Raw genomic sequence first — 18,671 nt, forward strand, 5'->3', positions numbered from 1 at the left:
AAGTCTTATAGAAAAGCCAATGGGAAAAATGCAATAAAAATGTTCATATTCAAATTAAAAAGAAAAAAAAAAACACCAAACTACTCCACTGACTAAAAAGAACAAAAAACATAAATCCACCACAATTAAAAACACATTTTTGTATGGTGTTTTCTATTTCACTATTGACATCTTGACGCAACATTTTGGGGGCACAGAATCCAGATTAAAAAAAAAACAGAGAAAAAGTGCTATGATTAAAAAAACAACAACTTTATTTCATCAAATGCGTGAAACCACCCTAAAGGGTGTTGTCCTGAAGGTTGGGAATGTTTTCAGAACATTTCTATGGCACCACTAATTTCCACAGCACTTTGCAGACATGATCATCACTGTCCCCACTGTCACTCACAATCTAAGTAGCATATTTTTGGATTGTGGGAAGAAATCAGCCTAAATCCTCACAAACCTCTTGCAGATGTTGTCCTTAGTGGGATTTAAACCCAGGACCCCATTGCTAACCACTGAGCCACCATGTATCAGGTACTTCTCCCAAAATATTAGTAAACAAACTGTTATGGCAAACTTTGATGGATTGGTCCCAGGATATTACTGGCTGTGGTGTGGTTTTCCATGACCTGAACTTCTTTTCTATACCTCTCCCCCCCACCCCTCCACCCCGCTATGCACATTCCAATACTCCTGAATTTGTTAATTGGTAATGTAATATTTTAGATTTTATTTTGGCAATTCACTAAAAATTTGCTTTAGCTTCTTATTCTCCTTTTTGTGTTAAAAAGACATTGAATACTATGGCTTATTTACACTCAAGTCCAAAAAACTATAATCATTGAGCAACTGGGTCAGCTACAAGATCAACACACAGGGTCCCAGTGCCTGAGGAACTCTTTCCAGACACATATTAGATGATTGGAGTATTATTAGAGGATTGGAGAACTATTAGAGGATTGGAGAACTATTAGAGGATTGGAGAACTATTAGAGGATTGGAGAGGATTGGAGAACTATTAGAAGATTGGAGAACTATTAGAGGATTGAAGAACTATTAGAGGATTGGAGAACTATTAGAGGACTGGAGAACTATTAGAGGATTGGAGAACTATGAGAGGATTGGATAACTATTAGAAGATTAAAGAACTATTAGAGGATTGAAGAACTATTAGAGGATTGAAGAACTATTAGAGGATTGGAGAACTATTAGAGGATTGGAGAACTATTAGAGGATTGGAGAGGATTGGAGAACTATTAGAAGATTGGAGAACTATTAGAGGATTGAAGAACTATTAGAGGATTGGAGAACTATTAGAGGATTGGAGAACTATGAGAGGATTGGATAACTATTAGAAGATTAAAGAACTATTAGAGGATTGAAGAACTATTAGAGGATTGGAGAACTATTAGAGGATTGGAGAACTATTAGAGTATTGGAGAACTATTAGAGGATAGGAGAACTATTAGAGGATTGGAGAACTATTAGAAGATTGAGGAACTATGACTGTCGTGTTCCAGTTACGAGGGCACAGGTGGGACGCAAGAACACAAATTGAAATGGTCACATTACTCTTTTCTTTTTCTGCTGATAATAGTAGTTGGAACCATGGCTCTGATCTGGGCCACCTTCTTTCTACCTGGGCATGGCAGGATTTCAGTAACTGTTAAGGTAGTGAACAGTGTGCCATGCCATACCAAACCATAAAGTGACGGCTACTTCTGCACCCTCTATTTTCACACTTACCGTTTCCATGAAATGTACATTTTTTTTCCCTTACCTACAAGCCACACCCCATCAAAACCTCTTGTTCCACCCATGAAGAAGCCTCTGGATTCCGGAGCTCGGCATGAAGCAATTAAACAGTTATTTTTCTGTGAGCTCCTAGTAGAATTTTGTTTAGCATATCTTCCATGAGTAAAGGAGGTCTCTTATCTATTCTATGAGTCTCATGGACTTAGTGGGAGAGTTAGCAATTATGTCTATAGTTCCGCCCCTGAGGAACCTATTGAAGAGTGCGTGAAAAAAGGATTCTGACACCTTCCTTTATGGAAGGACATGTACCGGGTCCTCTTAGATGGGGCAAGGAGGGTGTCCCAATGTTAGATGGAAGAAGCCTCCTCACTGCAGCTGAGTCTAATAGGCATAGTCATTAGAATTAGATTGTAAGCTCTGCCGCTGCAGGGACCACGACATATGTATAAATTCTCTGTCCAGGGGAGTATGTCAGGAGTATATAAATAAAATGTAACAATGAGGTAGTCTGCATTTATACATTTGGGAATGTTTGCCGATATCTGGAAAGTTGTTCTGATATATTTTCTTTGTTCTGATATTTTTCCAAATCCCACAAAACACATCATAATTCACGCTCATAATTCACATAACATTTACTGTATACAGAAATGAAACGCATGGGCTCCGCCGCGCTCTCCGACTAACAAAAACATTTTCTTAACAGAACACAGATTTTGGAACAAATTAAGAATGGGTTTGGATAAATAAAATGTCCTGTGTTCGAATTATGGCAGAAATAGATGAGTAATGTTTCCCGTATACGGCAATGTGGTGCGTGTAACATCGGTGACAATTGTTTACGCTGCAACAACCTCTAACGTTAACCCTTTTGGGGGTTTACTGATAAAAAAAAGTCAAAATTTCAGCCCTGGCTGAAAAAAAAAAATATTAATATGTCAAGCTAATGCTTCCCGTTTTCCTTTGTTTTGTTTTTTTACCACTGGGTAATTAGACAAAAGGATTGTCCAGGAATTTATTCAATACTTTTCCACCCCTGAAAAAACTTTAACTTTAGGCCTTGTAGAGATCATTTCATCTACAACTTGCTTAACTGTTCACAATAACAGTCATTTTGACCAGGCGTGCACAAACATTTACATGCCGGCTTTTGCTAAAAGCAATCCTTCATATTACATAGCTCTAGGTACTTACAATTGCTAATTTTGCCTTTCTACCCAGTTAATTATTCTCTTTTCTCTGCTCTGTGTCGAAGCAGGAAATCTTTCGTCCCTGCAGAAATCATCCCCTTCTTCATCTCCTGACCAAGCTGCTCCCTCCCTTTTGCCATAGACTTTTGCAGTGACTCATAACTTGCGCAGAGAAAATTGACCTCCTGTTTCTACATAGAGCTTATAAGGGTCCAGCTCATCAGTTTTCAATCACGTGATATCATAGACCTAATGAAAAAGAGAAGTAATACCTGGGTAGAAAGGCAAAATGAGCAATTGTAAGTGCACGGTGCTGTATAATATGATGACTGCAATATATTAAGAGGATAAACATTTTGATGGGAGGAGGAGGGTTAGAGCTTCTTTAACACAAAAAAAACCTCAAACATAAAAATTGCAAAAGGTGGCAAATCAGCTAATGTGTTCTAAAATCAAGGTTACATGAGTCAAGGATTGGAATACAATACAATTTCTTGTGTAGAAGCGTAAAAGTTGCAGACGGGTACAAAAAAAAGGTAACGTGCCACCCAAAAATCGTGATGCAACTTCCTTTAAGGTTTTTGCACCGAACCTGATACCTGCATTTTTTGCTTCGTTTTTGCACTTACTCATTGCTTTCTGTGGGTGAAAAAACGCTGAAGGAAGTGACATGGGCAGCACGGTGGCTCAGTGGTTAGCACTGTGTGGTGGCTCAGTGGTTAGCAGCTTAAAATTTGCCTGCAAAAACACAACGTGTGAACATAATAATACACATATAAGAAAAAAAACATAAAAGGACAGTAAAGAATGAAGACTGGTATTTAATCTAGATGTCTCTGAGGGTGGTAGGACTCTGGTGAGTTATGGTGGAGCGAGGACTGTCGGTGGGAGTCACTGCGCCCCAGTCCGGATTCCATCTTTCCAGTGACTGAGCATGTTGTATGTGAGATGACTTTGCGCACAGTTCTGGTACATTCCTCCAGTCTGGGAAATGTCATCTAGAGGCCGAAAGCGCGAAGCGCCTGAATTATGGAGTGTAGAGAAATGGATGAAACGTGGATATTTGTTATTAAAAGCCGGGTGCACAGAGATCCATGAACATTTATTAATGAGCCCCTGATATTTATTTCCATCTCTTCCGTCTCACACGTTTGTGCTCCCCGGGTGACAGCAGATCACTCATGTTCTCTAGGTGAAAGGCTCCGACTGTTCTCCTGTGATCTACTGAGCCTGGAGACCCCTCTGGACACAAGTGGGACCATGAATCATGTGGTCAGTGCCATAAAAAATGGACATTACATTCCTAGAAATCTGTAGGCATCAGTGTGGGAGGTATGAGGAGCGCCCCCATATTATAGCGTGGGGGGGCAGGTTATATGATAATATGGAACCTAATGGTCTGGAAATCCTAGTGCCATAGTATCCATCAAAGCCATCTGAGATTCACCATCTGCTGCCATAAAGGAGTATTAGAGTATTTACTATAATTTACTGTACAGATGATGTCCACCAAAATGAAAAGAAAACAGTGTGACATTAAACATGGAGTCTCTTATTCTTCCTCGGGCTTCACCTCACCATTCCCGTGCTCCGGACTACATAGGAGCAGTATTATAGTAGTTATATTCTTGTACATAGGGGGCAGTATTATAGTAGTTATATTCTTGTACATAGGAGCAGTATTATAGTAGTTATATTCTTGTATATAGGAGCAGTATTATAGTAGTTATATTCTTGTATATAGGAGCAGTATTATAGTAGTTATATTCTTGTACATAGGGGGCAGTATTATAGTAGTTATATTCTTGTACATAGGGGGCAGTATTATAGTAGTTATATTCTTGTACATAGGAGCAGTATTATAGTAGTTATATTCTTGTATATAGGAGCAGTATTATAGTAGTTATATTCTTGTACATAGGGGGCAGTATTATAGTAGTTATATTCTTGTACATAGGGGGCAGTATTATAGTAGTTATATTCTTGTACATAGGGGGCAGTATTATAGTAGTTATATTCTTGTACATAGGGGGCAGTATTATAGTAGTTATATTCTTGTACATAGGGGCAGTATTATAGTAGTTATATTCTTGTACATTGGAGCAGTATTATAGTAGTTATATTCTTGTATATAGGAGCAGTATTATAGTAGTTACATTCTTGTACATAGGGAGCAGTATTATAGTAGTTATATTCTTGTACATAGGGGGTAGTATTATAGTAGTTATATTCTTGTACATAGGGAGCAGTATTATAGTAGTTATATTCTTGTACATAGGGGGTAGTATTATAGTAGTTATATTCTTGTATATAGGAGCAGTATTATAGTAGTTATATTCTTGTACATAGGAGCAGTATTATAGCAGTTATATTCTTGTACATAGGGGCAGTATTATAGTAGTTATATTCTTGTACATAGGGGGCAGTATTATAGTAGTTATATTCTTGTACATAGGGAGCAGTATTATAGTAGTTATATTCTTGTACATAGGAGCAGTATTATAGTAGTTATATTCTTGTACATGGGGGCAGTATTATAGTAGTTATATTCTTGTACATGGGGGCAGTATTATAGTAGTTATATTCTTGTACATGGGGGCAGTATTATAGTAGTTATATTCTTGTACATAGGGGCAGTATTATGGTAGTTATATTTTTGTACATGGGGCAGTATTATAGTAGTTATATTCTTGTACATAGGGGCAGTATTATAGTAGTTATATTCTTATACATAGGGGCAGTATTATAGTAGTTATATTCTTGTACATAGGGGGCAGTATTATAGTAGTTATATTCTTGTACATAGGGAGCAGTATTATAGTAGTTATATTCTTGTACATAGGAGCAGTATTATAGTAGTTATATTCTTGTACATGGGGGCAGTATTATAGTAGTTATATTCTTGTACATGGGGGCAGTATTATAGTAGTTATATTCTTGTACATGGGGGCAGTATTATAGTAGTTATATTCTTGTACATAGGGGCAGTATTATGGTAGTTATATTTTTGTACATGGGGCAGTATTATAGTAGTTATATTCTTGTACATAGGGGCAGTATTATAGTAGTTATATTCTTATACATAGGGGCAGTATTATAGTAGTTATATTCTTGTACATAGGAGCAGTATTATAGTAGTTATATTCTTGTACATAGGAGCAGTATTATAGTAGTTGTATTTCTGTACATGGGGCAGTATTATAGTAGTTGTGTTTCTGTACATAAGGAGTAGTACATGGAAGTGCATTACCAGTAGAGGATGACATCACAATCTAAAAATTTCCCCCAGTAGAAACAGATAATTAGATTTGTTCTCTACTCTGGGTCATTTTGGGACAGATATTGAATAACTATTTTATAAGATTTTTAGGAATATTTAATGTTTCATCGTTGGGTAGAAAGTGAAAGTACTTGTTAGTTGTTTTGTGAAAGTAACAGCACTACAGGATGCCCCTCTACAGAGTCCATGTTCCCTCCCAAACCTACACATACTTCTTTGTTCTGGCTCCCTGTTGTTTCGCAGCTTGTACCCACAGCTCAGGCCCGGTAGAATTGCTTCCCTGTCCCCGCTCGCCTCTCCGTGTTTTTTTCTTTGATTCATACTTACAGCATGGAACTTATTAAGTGTTCACATAAACATCGAGAATGAAGAAAGGACTGATGGCCAGCAAAATCATTTCAGACTATGAGCTTGGCAGAAGAACAACTACTCCCAGCAGTGCCTCCCCCCTCAGTGCTAGGCTGTACCTGGCTGATACCTTTCAGCAAAAGCTTCTTAATTTCTTTCAGGAAGTCACACCGGGATTGATACATTTATGGAAATAGTTGCATCCTTCGCCGGTGAGATGAATGGCCAAGAAAAATGTTGAGGAACCTGTTAAAACGCCAATTTTTTTTTAACAAGAATAAAACAAGTAACACTTTTTGGGAACAGTTCTGTCATTAATGAGGAGAAAGCCCCGTTCCTTAAGACTCCAGCTTTCCTGGTGCCAGCAGTGGCTCTTCCCATACGTTTCATGCTTTGTGGTTGATACGTTTATGGGCTTTCAACAATATTTATGTCGAGTGTTACAGCAAAACTGCACATGTGAGAGCCATAAATCTCACCGTACTTCACAAGTCATTAACAGCCACCATGTATGTCTTCTATTCTTTCTTTTTACTTATTTTTGGACTTTTCCAAAAAAGTTCAACTGGTGATAAAAATGGGAGAGAATGGAGATATTGCCTGAAGTCACAAGGAGGAAAGATTTGCAGGATTGGATGAGGTGATATTTCCTGCCTTATAGGGATGGAAAATGTAAATAAAGTGTATGAGTTGTGGAATTGGACCAAATTGGATTTCGTCATGGTCAAGGATATAGAGAAATCATGGAGATGGTGGACCCATGGAGAAGGGGACTGATCTTCATGTCTCTGCTTCCCACGAGTGCCATGTTCCAGGTCACTGTGTCATTATTTTTTTTATTTAAACTGCCTGAAGGGAAGGAGATTGAATATATATTGGCATTAATTGCCCCTAGGGTCTGAAAATTAATACAAAAACCAGAAGGAAAGCAATTGTAAAGTCACTCTATTCTATATATATGGTAGATATAAAGCATACCTATGCCTTTACAGACACAAAAAAATAAACTGGTCTTGCTACCCTCATTCCTTCTTTGTTTGGTGCATATACCAGTCTAATATGTACTGGAACTGTCCTTATTCATCTGCTTTCCAAAGACCACCCTCTTCCCATAGAGTGAAAATGACTTGACCCACTGCACAGAGACAGAGGCCTCCCCTTACTTCCATTGGAGAGACAAAGATCCATCCTTATGTACAATACAGAAACAAGGATTCTTCCCCAAATATCTACCGATTTCCTGTAGAGACAGAGACCTGACCCCACTTCCTGTACATATACAAACATCCACGCCTACTTCCTGTGCAGACACAAAGACTCACCCCAACTTCCTGTAAAGAGAAAAGATTTGCCCTCACTTCCTCTACAGACACAAAGAATTACCCCACTTCCTGTACAGAGACAAAGATGTAAAACACCTCCTCTTCCTGAACAGACACAAAGACTCATCCTCACTTCCTGTGCAGAGAAAATATCATGCCCCCCACTTCCTGTACAGAGGCAAAGATTTTTCCCCTACTTCTTGTACAGAGATAAAGGCCCACCCCCACTGTCTGTGCAGACACAAAGACTCACCCCCACTTCCTGTACACTGAGAAAGACACGCCACCACTTCCTGTACAGATACAAAGGTACACCCCTACTTCCTGTGCAAAGATATTCCCCTACTTACTATAAAGAGATAATGACACACCCCCATTTCCTGTACGGAGACAAAGGCTCCCCCTTCCTGTACACAGAGAAAGACATGTCCTCACGTCCTGTGCAGATGCAAAGACTCATCCCCACTTCCTGTACAGAAGCAGACATGCCCCTACTTCATATACAGACAGACTTGTCCACTTCCTGTACAAAGACAAAGTCGCACCCCACTTCCTCTACAGAGACAAAGATTAGCTCCCACTTCCAGTACAGAGATAGATTCATCGCCACTTCCTGTACAGAGACAAAGACTCACCCCCACTTCCTGTACAGAGACAAAGACATGCCGCAACTTCCTGTACAGAGGGAGAGACACGCCTCAACCTTCTGTACATATATAAAGTTCCTGTACATATATAAAGACACGCCCCCACTTCCTGTACAGATACAAAGACACCGCCCCCTCTTCCTGTACAGATACAAAGACACCCCCCCACTTCCTGTACAGATACAAAGACACGCCCCCACTTCCTGTACAGATACAAAGACACCGCCCCCTCTTCCTGTACAGATACAAAGACACACCCCCACTTCCTGTACAGAGACAAAGACATGCCGCAACTTCCTGTACAGAGGGAGAGACACGCCTCAACCTTCTGTACATATATAAAGTTCCTGTACATATATAAAGACACGCCCCCACTTCCTGTACAGATACAAAGACACCGCCCCCTCTTCCTGTACAGATACAAAGACACACCCCCACTTCCTGTACAGATACAAAGACACGCCCCCACTTCCTGTACAGATACAAAGACACCGCCCCCTCTTCCTGTACAGATACAAAGACACCCCCCCACTTCCTGTACAGATACAAAGACACCCCCCCACTTCCTGTACAGATACAAAGACACCCCCCCACTTCCTGTACAGATACAAAGACATGCCCCCACTTCCTGTACAGATACAAAGTTCCCGCCCCCACTTCCTGTAATTTAACTCGTCATCTCTGCTAGTAGAGGAGGATTACACTTATCGGTAGGCAGTGGACAGAAAGTTAGGAGATATCGAGCAGCCAGCACTTTAGGCTCATTTTTCCAGGGAAAAACAACCTAATCCTTAAATACAATGATTTGCTTATTGTTTATTTATTACGTTAACGATCCAATGAGATTAAGTTGTGTAAAAGTACAGGGACCATTTAAACGCTAAAATTAGTGCAAGTCTGAGGCTGAACTGGAAATATTTAAATTCTAGGAAATGCGTGAATCCAAGTTTATCGCAATGAAGGTTATGCTCTGACACGAGATAATTAGTATTTCAACTTCACGTTTTAATTTCTGGATTTTCTTACTTCTTTTGTACTTTCCAAGATCTGGGGCAGTGAAGTAGCTGGCACGCTTATTACACTGAATGGCAGAAACTCCATGTATCTGGCTGCAGACTCGGGTGCTACAGCCAAGCGCTCTCTGGTGAAAGTGAATGGAGGGCTGTGAATTGTACGGCTCACATCATGCAGAGCTAAGTGCCAAGGACTTAAGTTGCTGCAGATGTCTTGGAAGAGGATAAGGTACATGGAGGAAGGAGAAGGTCTTTAACAAAGTGGTACTGGACCATTATCAACACATTAACCCATTACTGGCCCTCCTGGACCAATATATACACATCATTACTATTACATTACTCATTGTGGGACGGGATTACGCCTGATTTTACTAAATTATAGGCTCAAAATGGCTTTCGGGAAACATGTGCTGGCAGAACCTGATCCATATTCTATACAATTTGCTGTTCAAAATACATATTTAATATAGCTCCTTTAAAGAAGACGAGCGTATTGCAGAAAATCTGTGCTGCATTGTGCAGCAGTGTAATATGGAAATAATGATGTCGTTAAAGAATAACATAATTACTGTAATTTGTTTTTATATTATTTTTTTTTTTTGCCTACAACTAGAACATTCACTAAACATCGTGCCAAACCTTCATTCATGTTAGGAGACATAACAAACTCATACCTAAAATACTGGGATTTTCTGTGGTTTCTATAAGCCCTGACCCTAAGAACAAGAATAGAAGGACTTAAATCCTACCCCCACCAAATTCATATCTAACTGGCTAAATATCGCCTCCTGTGTGTAAGAATGTAACTGCTATAATACTGCCCCTATGTACAAGAATATAGCTACTATAATACTGCCCCTATGTACAAGAATATAACTACTATACTACTGCTCCTGTGTACAAGAATATAACTACTATAATACTGCCCCTATGTACAAGAATATAACTACTATACTACTGCTCCTATGTACAGGAATATAGCTACTATAATACTGCCCCTATGTACAAGAATATAGCTACTATAATACTGCCCCTATGTACAAGAATATAACTACTATAATACTGCTCCTGTGTACAAGAATATAACTACTATAATACTGCCCCTATGTACAAGAATATAACTACTATAATATTGCCCCTATGTACAAGAATATAACTACTATAATACTGCTCCTATGTACAATAATATAACTACTATAATACTGCCCCTATGTACAAGAATATAACTACTATAATACTGCCCCTATGTACAAGAATATAACTACTATAATACTGCTCCTATGTACAAGAATATAACTACTATAATACTGCCCCTATGTACAAGAATATAACTACTATAATACTGCCCCTATGTACAAGAATATAACTACTATAATACTGCCCCCTATGTACAAGAATATAACTACTATAATATTGCTCCTATGTGCAATAATGTAACTACTATAATACTGCCCCTACGTGCAATAATATAACTACTATAATACTGCTCCTATATACATGAATATAACTACTATAATACTGCTCCTATGTACAATAATATAACTACTATAATACTTCTCCTATGTACAAGAATATAACTACTATAATACTGCCCCTACGTACAAGAATATAACTACTATAATACTGTTCCTATGTACAATAATATAACTACTATAATACTGCCCCTATGTACAAGAATATAACTACTATAATACTGCTCCTATGTGCAATAATATAACTACTATAATACTGCCCCTATGTACAAGAATATAACTACTATAATACTGTTCCTATGTACAATAATATAACTACTATAATACTGCCCCTATGTACAAGAATATAACTACTATAATACTGCCCCTATGTACAAGAATATAACTACTATAATACTGCTCCCTGCCGACGCTCCTTTTGACGATACTGAAGTTGAGGCTTCACCTTTTTTCGGGCCACCATTCCAGACTTGTGTAATGTGCGTCGCCCCGATGCTTGCATAGATGTCTGTGATCTCAGTATTATGAAGTATACGAGCCTCCTCCACTGCCATGTTTGTCGCTGCAGAACTGATAGACCTTGTGATGAGCCGACTTGGTGACACCGATATTTTGTCTGGACATTCACCTTTTGGCTTCTGAATGGATACAGTATACATACAGTGCCTACAAGTAGTATTCAACCCCCTGCAGATTTAGCAGGTTTACACATTTGGAATTAACTTGGCATTGTGACATTTGGACTGTAGATCAGCCTGGAAGTGTGAAATGCACTGCAGCAAAAAAGAATGTTATTTCTTTGTTTATTTTTTTTTTTTAAATTGTGAAAAGTCTTTTCAGAGGGTCATTTATTATTCAACCCCTCAACCCACCAGAATTCTGTTTGGTTCCCCTAAAGTATTAAGAAGTAGTTCAGGCACAAAGAACAATGAGCTTCACATGTTTGGATTAATTATCTCTTTTTCCAGCCTTTTCTGACTATTTAAGACCCTCCCCAAACTTGTGAACAGCACTCATACATGGTCAACATGGGAAAGACAAAGAAGCATTCCAAGGCCATCAGAGACAAGATCGTGGAGGGTCACAAGGCTGGCAAGGGGTACAAAACCCTTTCCACGGAGTTGGGCCTACCTGTCTCCACTGTTGGGAGCATCATCCGGAAGTGGAAGGCTTATGGAACTACTGTTAGCCTTCCACGGCCTGGACAGCCTTTGAAAGTTTCCTCCCGTGCCGAGGCCAGGCTTGTCCGAAGAGTCAAGGCTAACCCAAGGACAACAAGGAAGGAGCTCCGGGAAGATCTCATGGCAGTGGGGACATTGCTTTCAGTCAATACCATAAGTAACGTACTCCACCGCAATGGTCTCCGTTCCAGACGAGCCCGTAAGGTACCTTTACTTTCAAAGCGTCATGTCAAGGCTCGTCTACAGTTTGCTCATGATCACTTGGAGGACTCTGAGACTGACTGGTTCAAGGTTCTCTGGTCTGATGAGACCAAGATCGAGATCTTTGGTGCCAACCACACACGTGACGTTTGGAGACTGAATGGCACTGCATACGACCCCAAGAATACCATCCCTACAGTCAAGCATGGTGGTTGCAGCATCATGCTGTGGGGCTGTTTCTCAGCCAAGGGGCCTGGCCATCTGGTCCGCATCCATGGGAAGATGGATAGCACGGCCTACCTGGAGATTTTGGCCAAGAACCTCCGCTCCTCCATCAAGGATCTTAAGATGGGTCGTCATTTCATCTTCCAACAAGACAACGACCCAAAGCACACAGCCAAGAAAACCAAGGCCTGGTTCAAGAGGCAAAAAATCAAGTTGTTGCAGTGGCCTAGTCAGTCTCCTGACCTTAACCCAATTGAAAACTTGTGGAAGGAGCTCAAGATTAAAGTCCACATGAGACACCCAAAGAACCTAGATAACTTGGAGAAGATCTGCATGGAGGAGTGGGCCAAGATAACTCCAGAGACCTGTGCCGGCCTGATCAGGTCTTATAAAAGACGATTATTAGCTGTAATTGCAAACAAAGGTTATTCCACAAAATGTTAAACCTAGGGGTTGAATAATAATTGACCCACACTTTTATGTTTAAAATTTATAAAAATTTAACTGAGCAACAAAACTTTTTGGTTTGTAAGATTTATGCAGCTGTTAATAAATCCTGCTCTTGTTTGAAGGCTCTAACTTATTTGCATCTTATTAAACCTGCTAAATCTGCAGGGGGTTGAATACTACTTGTAGGCATTGTACTTCATTTCGTATTCTTCCATCTGTCATGGCGCTCACATGATGCAGTTTGGCAATTTTCTTGGCTGAGAGACGGCTAGTGATGAGCTGGATGATGCTGCTTCTCTTTTCTTGGGAAATCGCCTTCATGACTGCGCCTTGATTCGAACCAATGACCTTTTACTTGAGATTCGACCTAATAGTACGCTGAACAGGTTTTATTTTTTAGTATTCAGGAAGAAAAAGATTTTTCTACCACTAGGAGCAAAACAGTAACAATGCAGTGACATTACAAGAATCTGCATAACTAATCATATGCTAAAGAGTTACAAGTCAAATTTATGTATGCGATATCCAAGATGATTGTCTATAAAATGATGGCGGTCTCACAATCAAAGCAGTCGCTGATTGGTCAAGGCAACCTTTATGACCATCGTCGCCATGGCAACCATTATGACATCTACGTCGATACTCTGCCCGTCGCTGAATCAGAAATGTGGGATTTCTACGTCCTTTATGACATCATCGTCGCTGTGCCCGTTGCTGATTGGTCGAGGCCTGGCGGCCTCGACCAATCAGAGACGCGGGATTTCCAGGACAGACAGACAGAAAAACCCTTAGACAATTTTATATATATATATATATATATATATATATATATATATATATATATATATATACAAACATACGTATACACACCACACATATAAACACTCTAGAAGACTTACTAGTCTGTCTCCTGCAGTTCAGTTCCTCTAGGCACCTGCAGGGTACAGGACCTTTGGTCAAATTGATGGTTACATGATTGTGATGTCACCAAAGGTCCTGCCTTACTTTTCAGATCAGAACCTGCGCTGATGATGCATGACTGCTATTGTCGGTGCATTTTCTGCTTGTACTAGCTGGGAGCCCTTATGGGGTTGGGGTCCCTGGACAATTGCCAAGGTTCCTTCCCACCACCTTAATACCGGCCCAGCTAGGGTCGACATTCACCTAATACAGTGGCTCTCCTGGTGCAGTGCAGGTATTTTAGAATTTCTATCCTCTTCCATGGAATAGGTTGAATCAAGTTTTGGCCGCCCTTCCTGGTCCATTCCACCTATAAGATTAGGATGAGAAATGCGCCTCCGTTTCTGACAATAATAAAGAACATTGTGGCTTTTCATTACAGAAGAATTACAGGATCAGCCTTCAGTCTGCCAGGTTCCATCGTCGGGACCTTTCCGTAGAAGCCGTCTGTCTTGGCCGGTTCTTTGGATGGTCTGGTGACAATCATGGCGAAATCGGTGATTATTACCGTTTTACAGAGCTCGCCCTAGCCAAACCAAAAAGTATTAATTTCCTAAATAATAGCAGGAGATTGACATGAAAGAGACGCACATGGGGCCAGCGGCTTGAACAATGTGGCCGCATTGCCAAGAAGAAGGGAAGAAATCCGTTTTTGTTTGACTGGTTCTGGAATGCTTCTGTTTTTATGTGATCCCCGACTTTGATGTCCGCGTTATGTATAGAGACTGGACTGATGCGTTTGTCTTGGCAAAAAACAAAAGAGCCATTAAACAGACAATTTTTTTTTTGTGGAATTACACAAAGATAGCTTTATTAGTCATCCCTGCTTATTTTGACATGGGAAACATTCCTGTGTTGATACAATGTATCCATGTGAATCCCAGAGTCTGTAAAGCAGGTCGTCAACATTAAACAGATGCTTCCAAATAAAATGTAACAACACATCTTCCTAGTAATGTGCTCTCCGCTTTTTCTTCATTTCTCATTGTTTGTTCTCCTTACTGCAGATCCTGCTTGTTCAGTGTCTGTACTAACCATTATTGCTATACTGGTGGCTACACTTGAAGTTAGTGGTGTAGCCGGAAGAGTTGGCACTGGGGTGATTGCCCCGGGACCTAATTCTATGGGTGCAAAATATCAAATAATTTGGTGAATCTCCATTGCACTGAGCGGATGCAGCACCAACAAGAAGCGCCACTTATCTTTAGAGAAGCGCACTGACGCTGTATCTGGCAGCCAGCAGAGAGAGTAAAGCAACTGTTGCCACTAGTTCCTATGCAGAGCACAGCAGTCGAGATGAGTGTCAAATATGGCTGCACTCTGTCAAGGTATTAAACTTATCAGTACAATGAAGTGAGCTTTGTTATCTTGGTTGCTCCCGATATAGAAAGCAGCAGAGAAGCCGCTGACAAACTCATCTCGACTGCTTCACTCTGCATAGGCAGTAAGTAAGATGACAGAGACTGAGCGCGAATCAATGAAAACAATATTGAACAAGTTCCACTTTACACGTGCCGTACAGTGCTCTTCCACAGCTCGCTGCCTCTCCTAAGTCAGGCGCCACGGCCCTTTAAATGGTGGATTTTGACTTTTGCTACATTTATTAAAACGAAGTAGAATGTTTTCTATATTTTTCTCCTCCTGATACAATCTAATCCTGACATTGATTTAAAGAAAATACATCAAAACGGCGTCATTGATAACAATTTGAAGAGAACTTCGACCTGAACGCAAAGCAGTTGGTTATAGGAAGGCAAATTCACAGACAGTCATGGCCAAAAGTGTTGGCACCCTTGAATTTGTCCTAGAAAATGAAGTATTTCTCCCAGAAAATGACTGCGCTTGTACATGTTTTATTAAACAGGTTTATTTCCTTTGTGTGTATTGGAACAACACAAACAAAATGAGGGAAAAAAAGGGCAAATTGAACATAATTTCATCCACAACCCTTCTAATGGTCCTGGCAAAATTGTTGGCACCTTGCATTGTGGTTAAACAACTTTGTATCAAGCATGTGATGCTCGTACACACTCACCTGTGGCAAGTAACAGGTGTGGGCAATATGATAATCATGCCTGAAACCTGTATAACATTTGTAAAATGTGCACTTTATTGAACAGATAAGAATCTATACATTACAAATATATACGTTTTTGCTCTAATAAATCCCCTCTTCTTTGTCCTGACAGATATTTATTTGACGCTCGATGAACCAATGAATAATATAACAATGTCGCTGGGGCAGACGGCCGAGATGCACTGCAGGGTGTCGGGGAATCCTTCTCCTACCATACGATGGCTAAAAAATGATGCTCCCGTTGTGCAAGAACCCCGCAGGATTTCCTTCCGGGCCACTAATTATGGATCCAGACTGCGGATACGAAACCTGGATACAACGGACACCGGATATTTCCAGTGTGTGGCTACCAACGGGATGAAAACTGTCTCCACCACCGGGGTGCTCTATGTCAAATTTGGTGAGTTTTTGGGAGAATAAGATACAGGAAAGATATATATCTTGGTTATTTGGGAGAATAAGAACTTTTTTCTTCTTTCTTTTCTTTTTTTTTTCCAGATTAATTTAATTACAATTTGGATTTAACACTTGTTACTTTTACTTCCAGGTCCTCCTCCTACCGCAAGTCCTGGGTCAGTGTAAGTAAGACATTTTTACTTGTTACATAAAATCCTGAGCGATGTCAGGAAATCAGGAGAATTTGAGATCTCCTGATCTTAGGAGGCAGATTCTCGGGGAGATCTATGTCCGGCCCATAGATCTTAACCACTCATTTACATATTAAGAAAAATGCGGATTTCTCTGGAATACGACATCGGATCGCAGATATCAAGGTGTCATTTCATTCAGCTTTCGATTACCTACATTCCCATATAGGCGGCTTAGGAGGGACAATCCTACTGGCTGATTCCTTTTAATGCCTAAATTGTGAATACTCTTGTGAATATCTCCGTAATATGGCACGTCATGGACCATACCACACCGGTGTTAAGGGCAGTAGCATATGAGGACACAGCGTGGCTCTACAGCAGGTTATAAATGTCAAATCTTAGATCCGTACATCATAGTTATCTAATCTGTGTGCATGAGCCTTAGGAGTGTCTGTCATTAGACAGTAGAATTTTGATTGCAGCTCTGGAGGTGACGAGTATAAGCCATGATTAAACCCAGTAATCAGTAAAATAGATTATGAGTTTTGTAAAAGAGCAGCTGTGCATAAACAACAGGGAGGATTGAGTTTATTCCAGAGGGGGGCGCTATCGAGGAATGTATGTCTGAGGACATTTATATATTACTGCTGTGTATCGGTGCCGTAGTGGCCAGTGAGGCTCGACATTGGTCATGCCCTACTATCTTCCTACCATCTTGCTCGTCATTGGTCATGCCCTACTAGCCTCCGCCATCTTGCTTGATGTTGGTCGTGCCATATTTGCCTCTGCCATCTTGCTCGACATTGGTCATGCCCTACTAGCCTCCGCCATCTTGCTTGATGTTGGTCGTGCCATATTTGCCTCTGCCATCTTGCTCGACATTGGTCATGCCCTACTAGCCTCTACCATCTTGCTGGACATTGATCATGCCCTACTAGCCTTCACCATCTTGTTCGACATTGATCTTGCCCTACTAGCCTCCACCATCTTGCTTGACGTTAGTCATGCCCTACTAGCCTTCACCATCTTGCTTGACATTGGTCAAACCTACTAGCCTTCACCATCTTGCTTGAGGTTGGTCATGTACTACTAGCCTTCACCATCTTGCTCGACATTGGTCATGCCCTATTAGCCTTCACCATCTTGCTGGACATTGGTCATGCCCTACTAGCCTTCACCATCTTGATCGACATTGGTCATGCCCTACTAGCCTTCACCATCTTGCTCGACATTGGTCATGCCCTACTAGCCTTCACCATCTTGCTCGACATTGGTCATGCCCTACTAGCCTTCGCTATTTTGCTCGACATTGGTCATGTCCTACTAGCCCTCCACCGTCTTTATATCTTCTCACTCGCGCTCTGTATTATTTTGCTGACTTCTTGTTCTCCTTGTTCTCTTATTTTAAAACAAGAAAAGTATCTCAGAAAATGTTGCTGAAAGCTGCCAAACTCGCTGCCTGCAATGGCCGACACTGCATCATTTTTCTCTTTAATATCCTGCCAATTTTACTGGCACGACAGGGGTATGATTTTGCTTTTGACAAATATGGATGTATGTTTTAGATTTTATGTTTCCTAGTGATGCCCAAAGTGCTAAAACTGACATATACAATATATAAAAGACATTCTACCCGGGTGTCAGGGCCTAATGTCCCTAATAGCGCATTACAGATGTTTCATAAATCACTCACAATTCCATTTAACCATGAAGAACGTAAGAATTCCTGCCGGGTAGAAATGTGGACGAAGCCAAACACTTAGCCGCCGTCATACCAACGTTTATCTATATGCTGAAACTACCAGCATGTGCTGCCATTGTCTGGGCACAGTGAATGAATGAGTGTTCTTCATACAATTTCTGTGAGGCATCTCCTGTGCTGCACCTCAACTCTAGAATGCTTTCCAGTAAGTGCTTTATCTCATCCCAGTGCTGGATTCACAGCTAATCTGCTCAGTACTGCTGTATC

General features: G+C 40.4%; 1 protein-coding gene across 1 annotated transcript in view; it reads left to right on the plus strand.

Annotated features, from left to right (window-relative positions):
- The window catches only part of ROR1 (receptor tyrosine kinase like orphan receptor 1), a 269,112-nt gene that overhangs the window by 169,560 nt on the left and 80,881 nt on the right, over positions 1-18,671 (plus strand). The window contains exons 3-4 of the mRNA XM_069738195.1: positions 16,225-16,512; positions 16,660-16,690. Coding sequence (XP_069594296.1) covers positions 16,225-16,512; positions 16,660-16,690 — 319 coding nt within the window. The remainder of the gene's footprint in view (positions 1-16,224; positions 16,513-16,659; positions 16,691-18,671) is intronic.

Source organism: Ranitomeya imitator, chromosome 8 (genome assembly GCF_032444005.1).
Source record: "Ranitomeya imitator isolate aRanImi1 chromosome 8, aRanImi1.pri, whole genome shotgun sequence".
Lineage (NCBI taxonomy): Eukaryota > Metazoa > Chordata > Amphibia > Anura > Dendrobatidae > Ranitomeya > Ranitomeya imitator.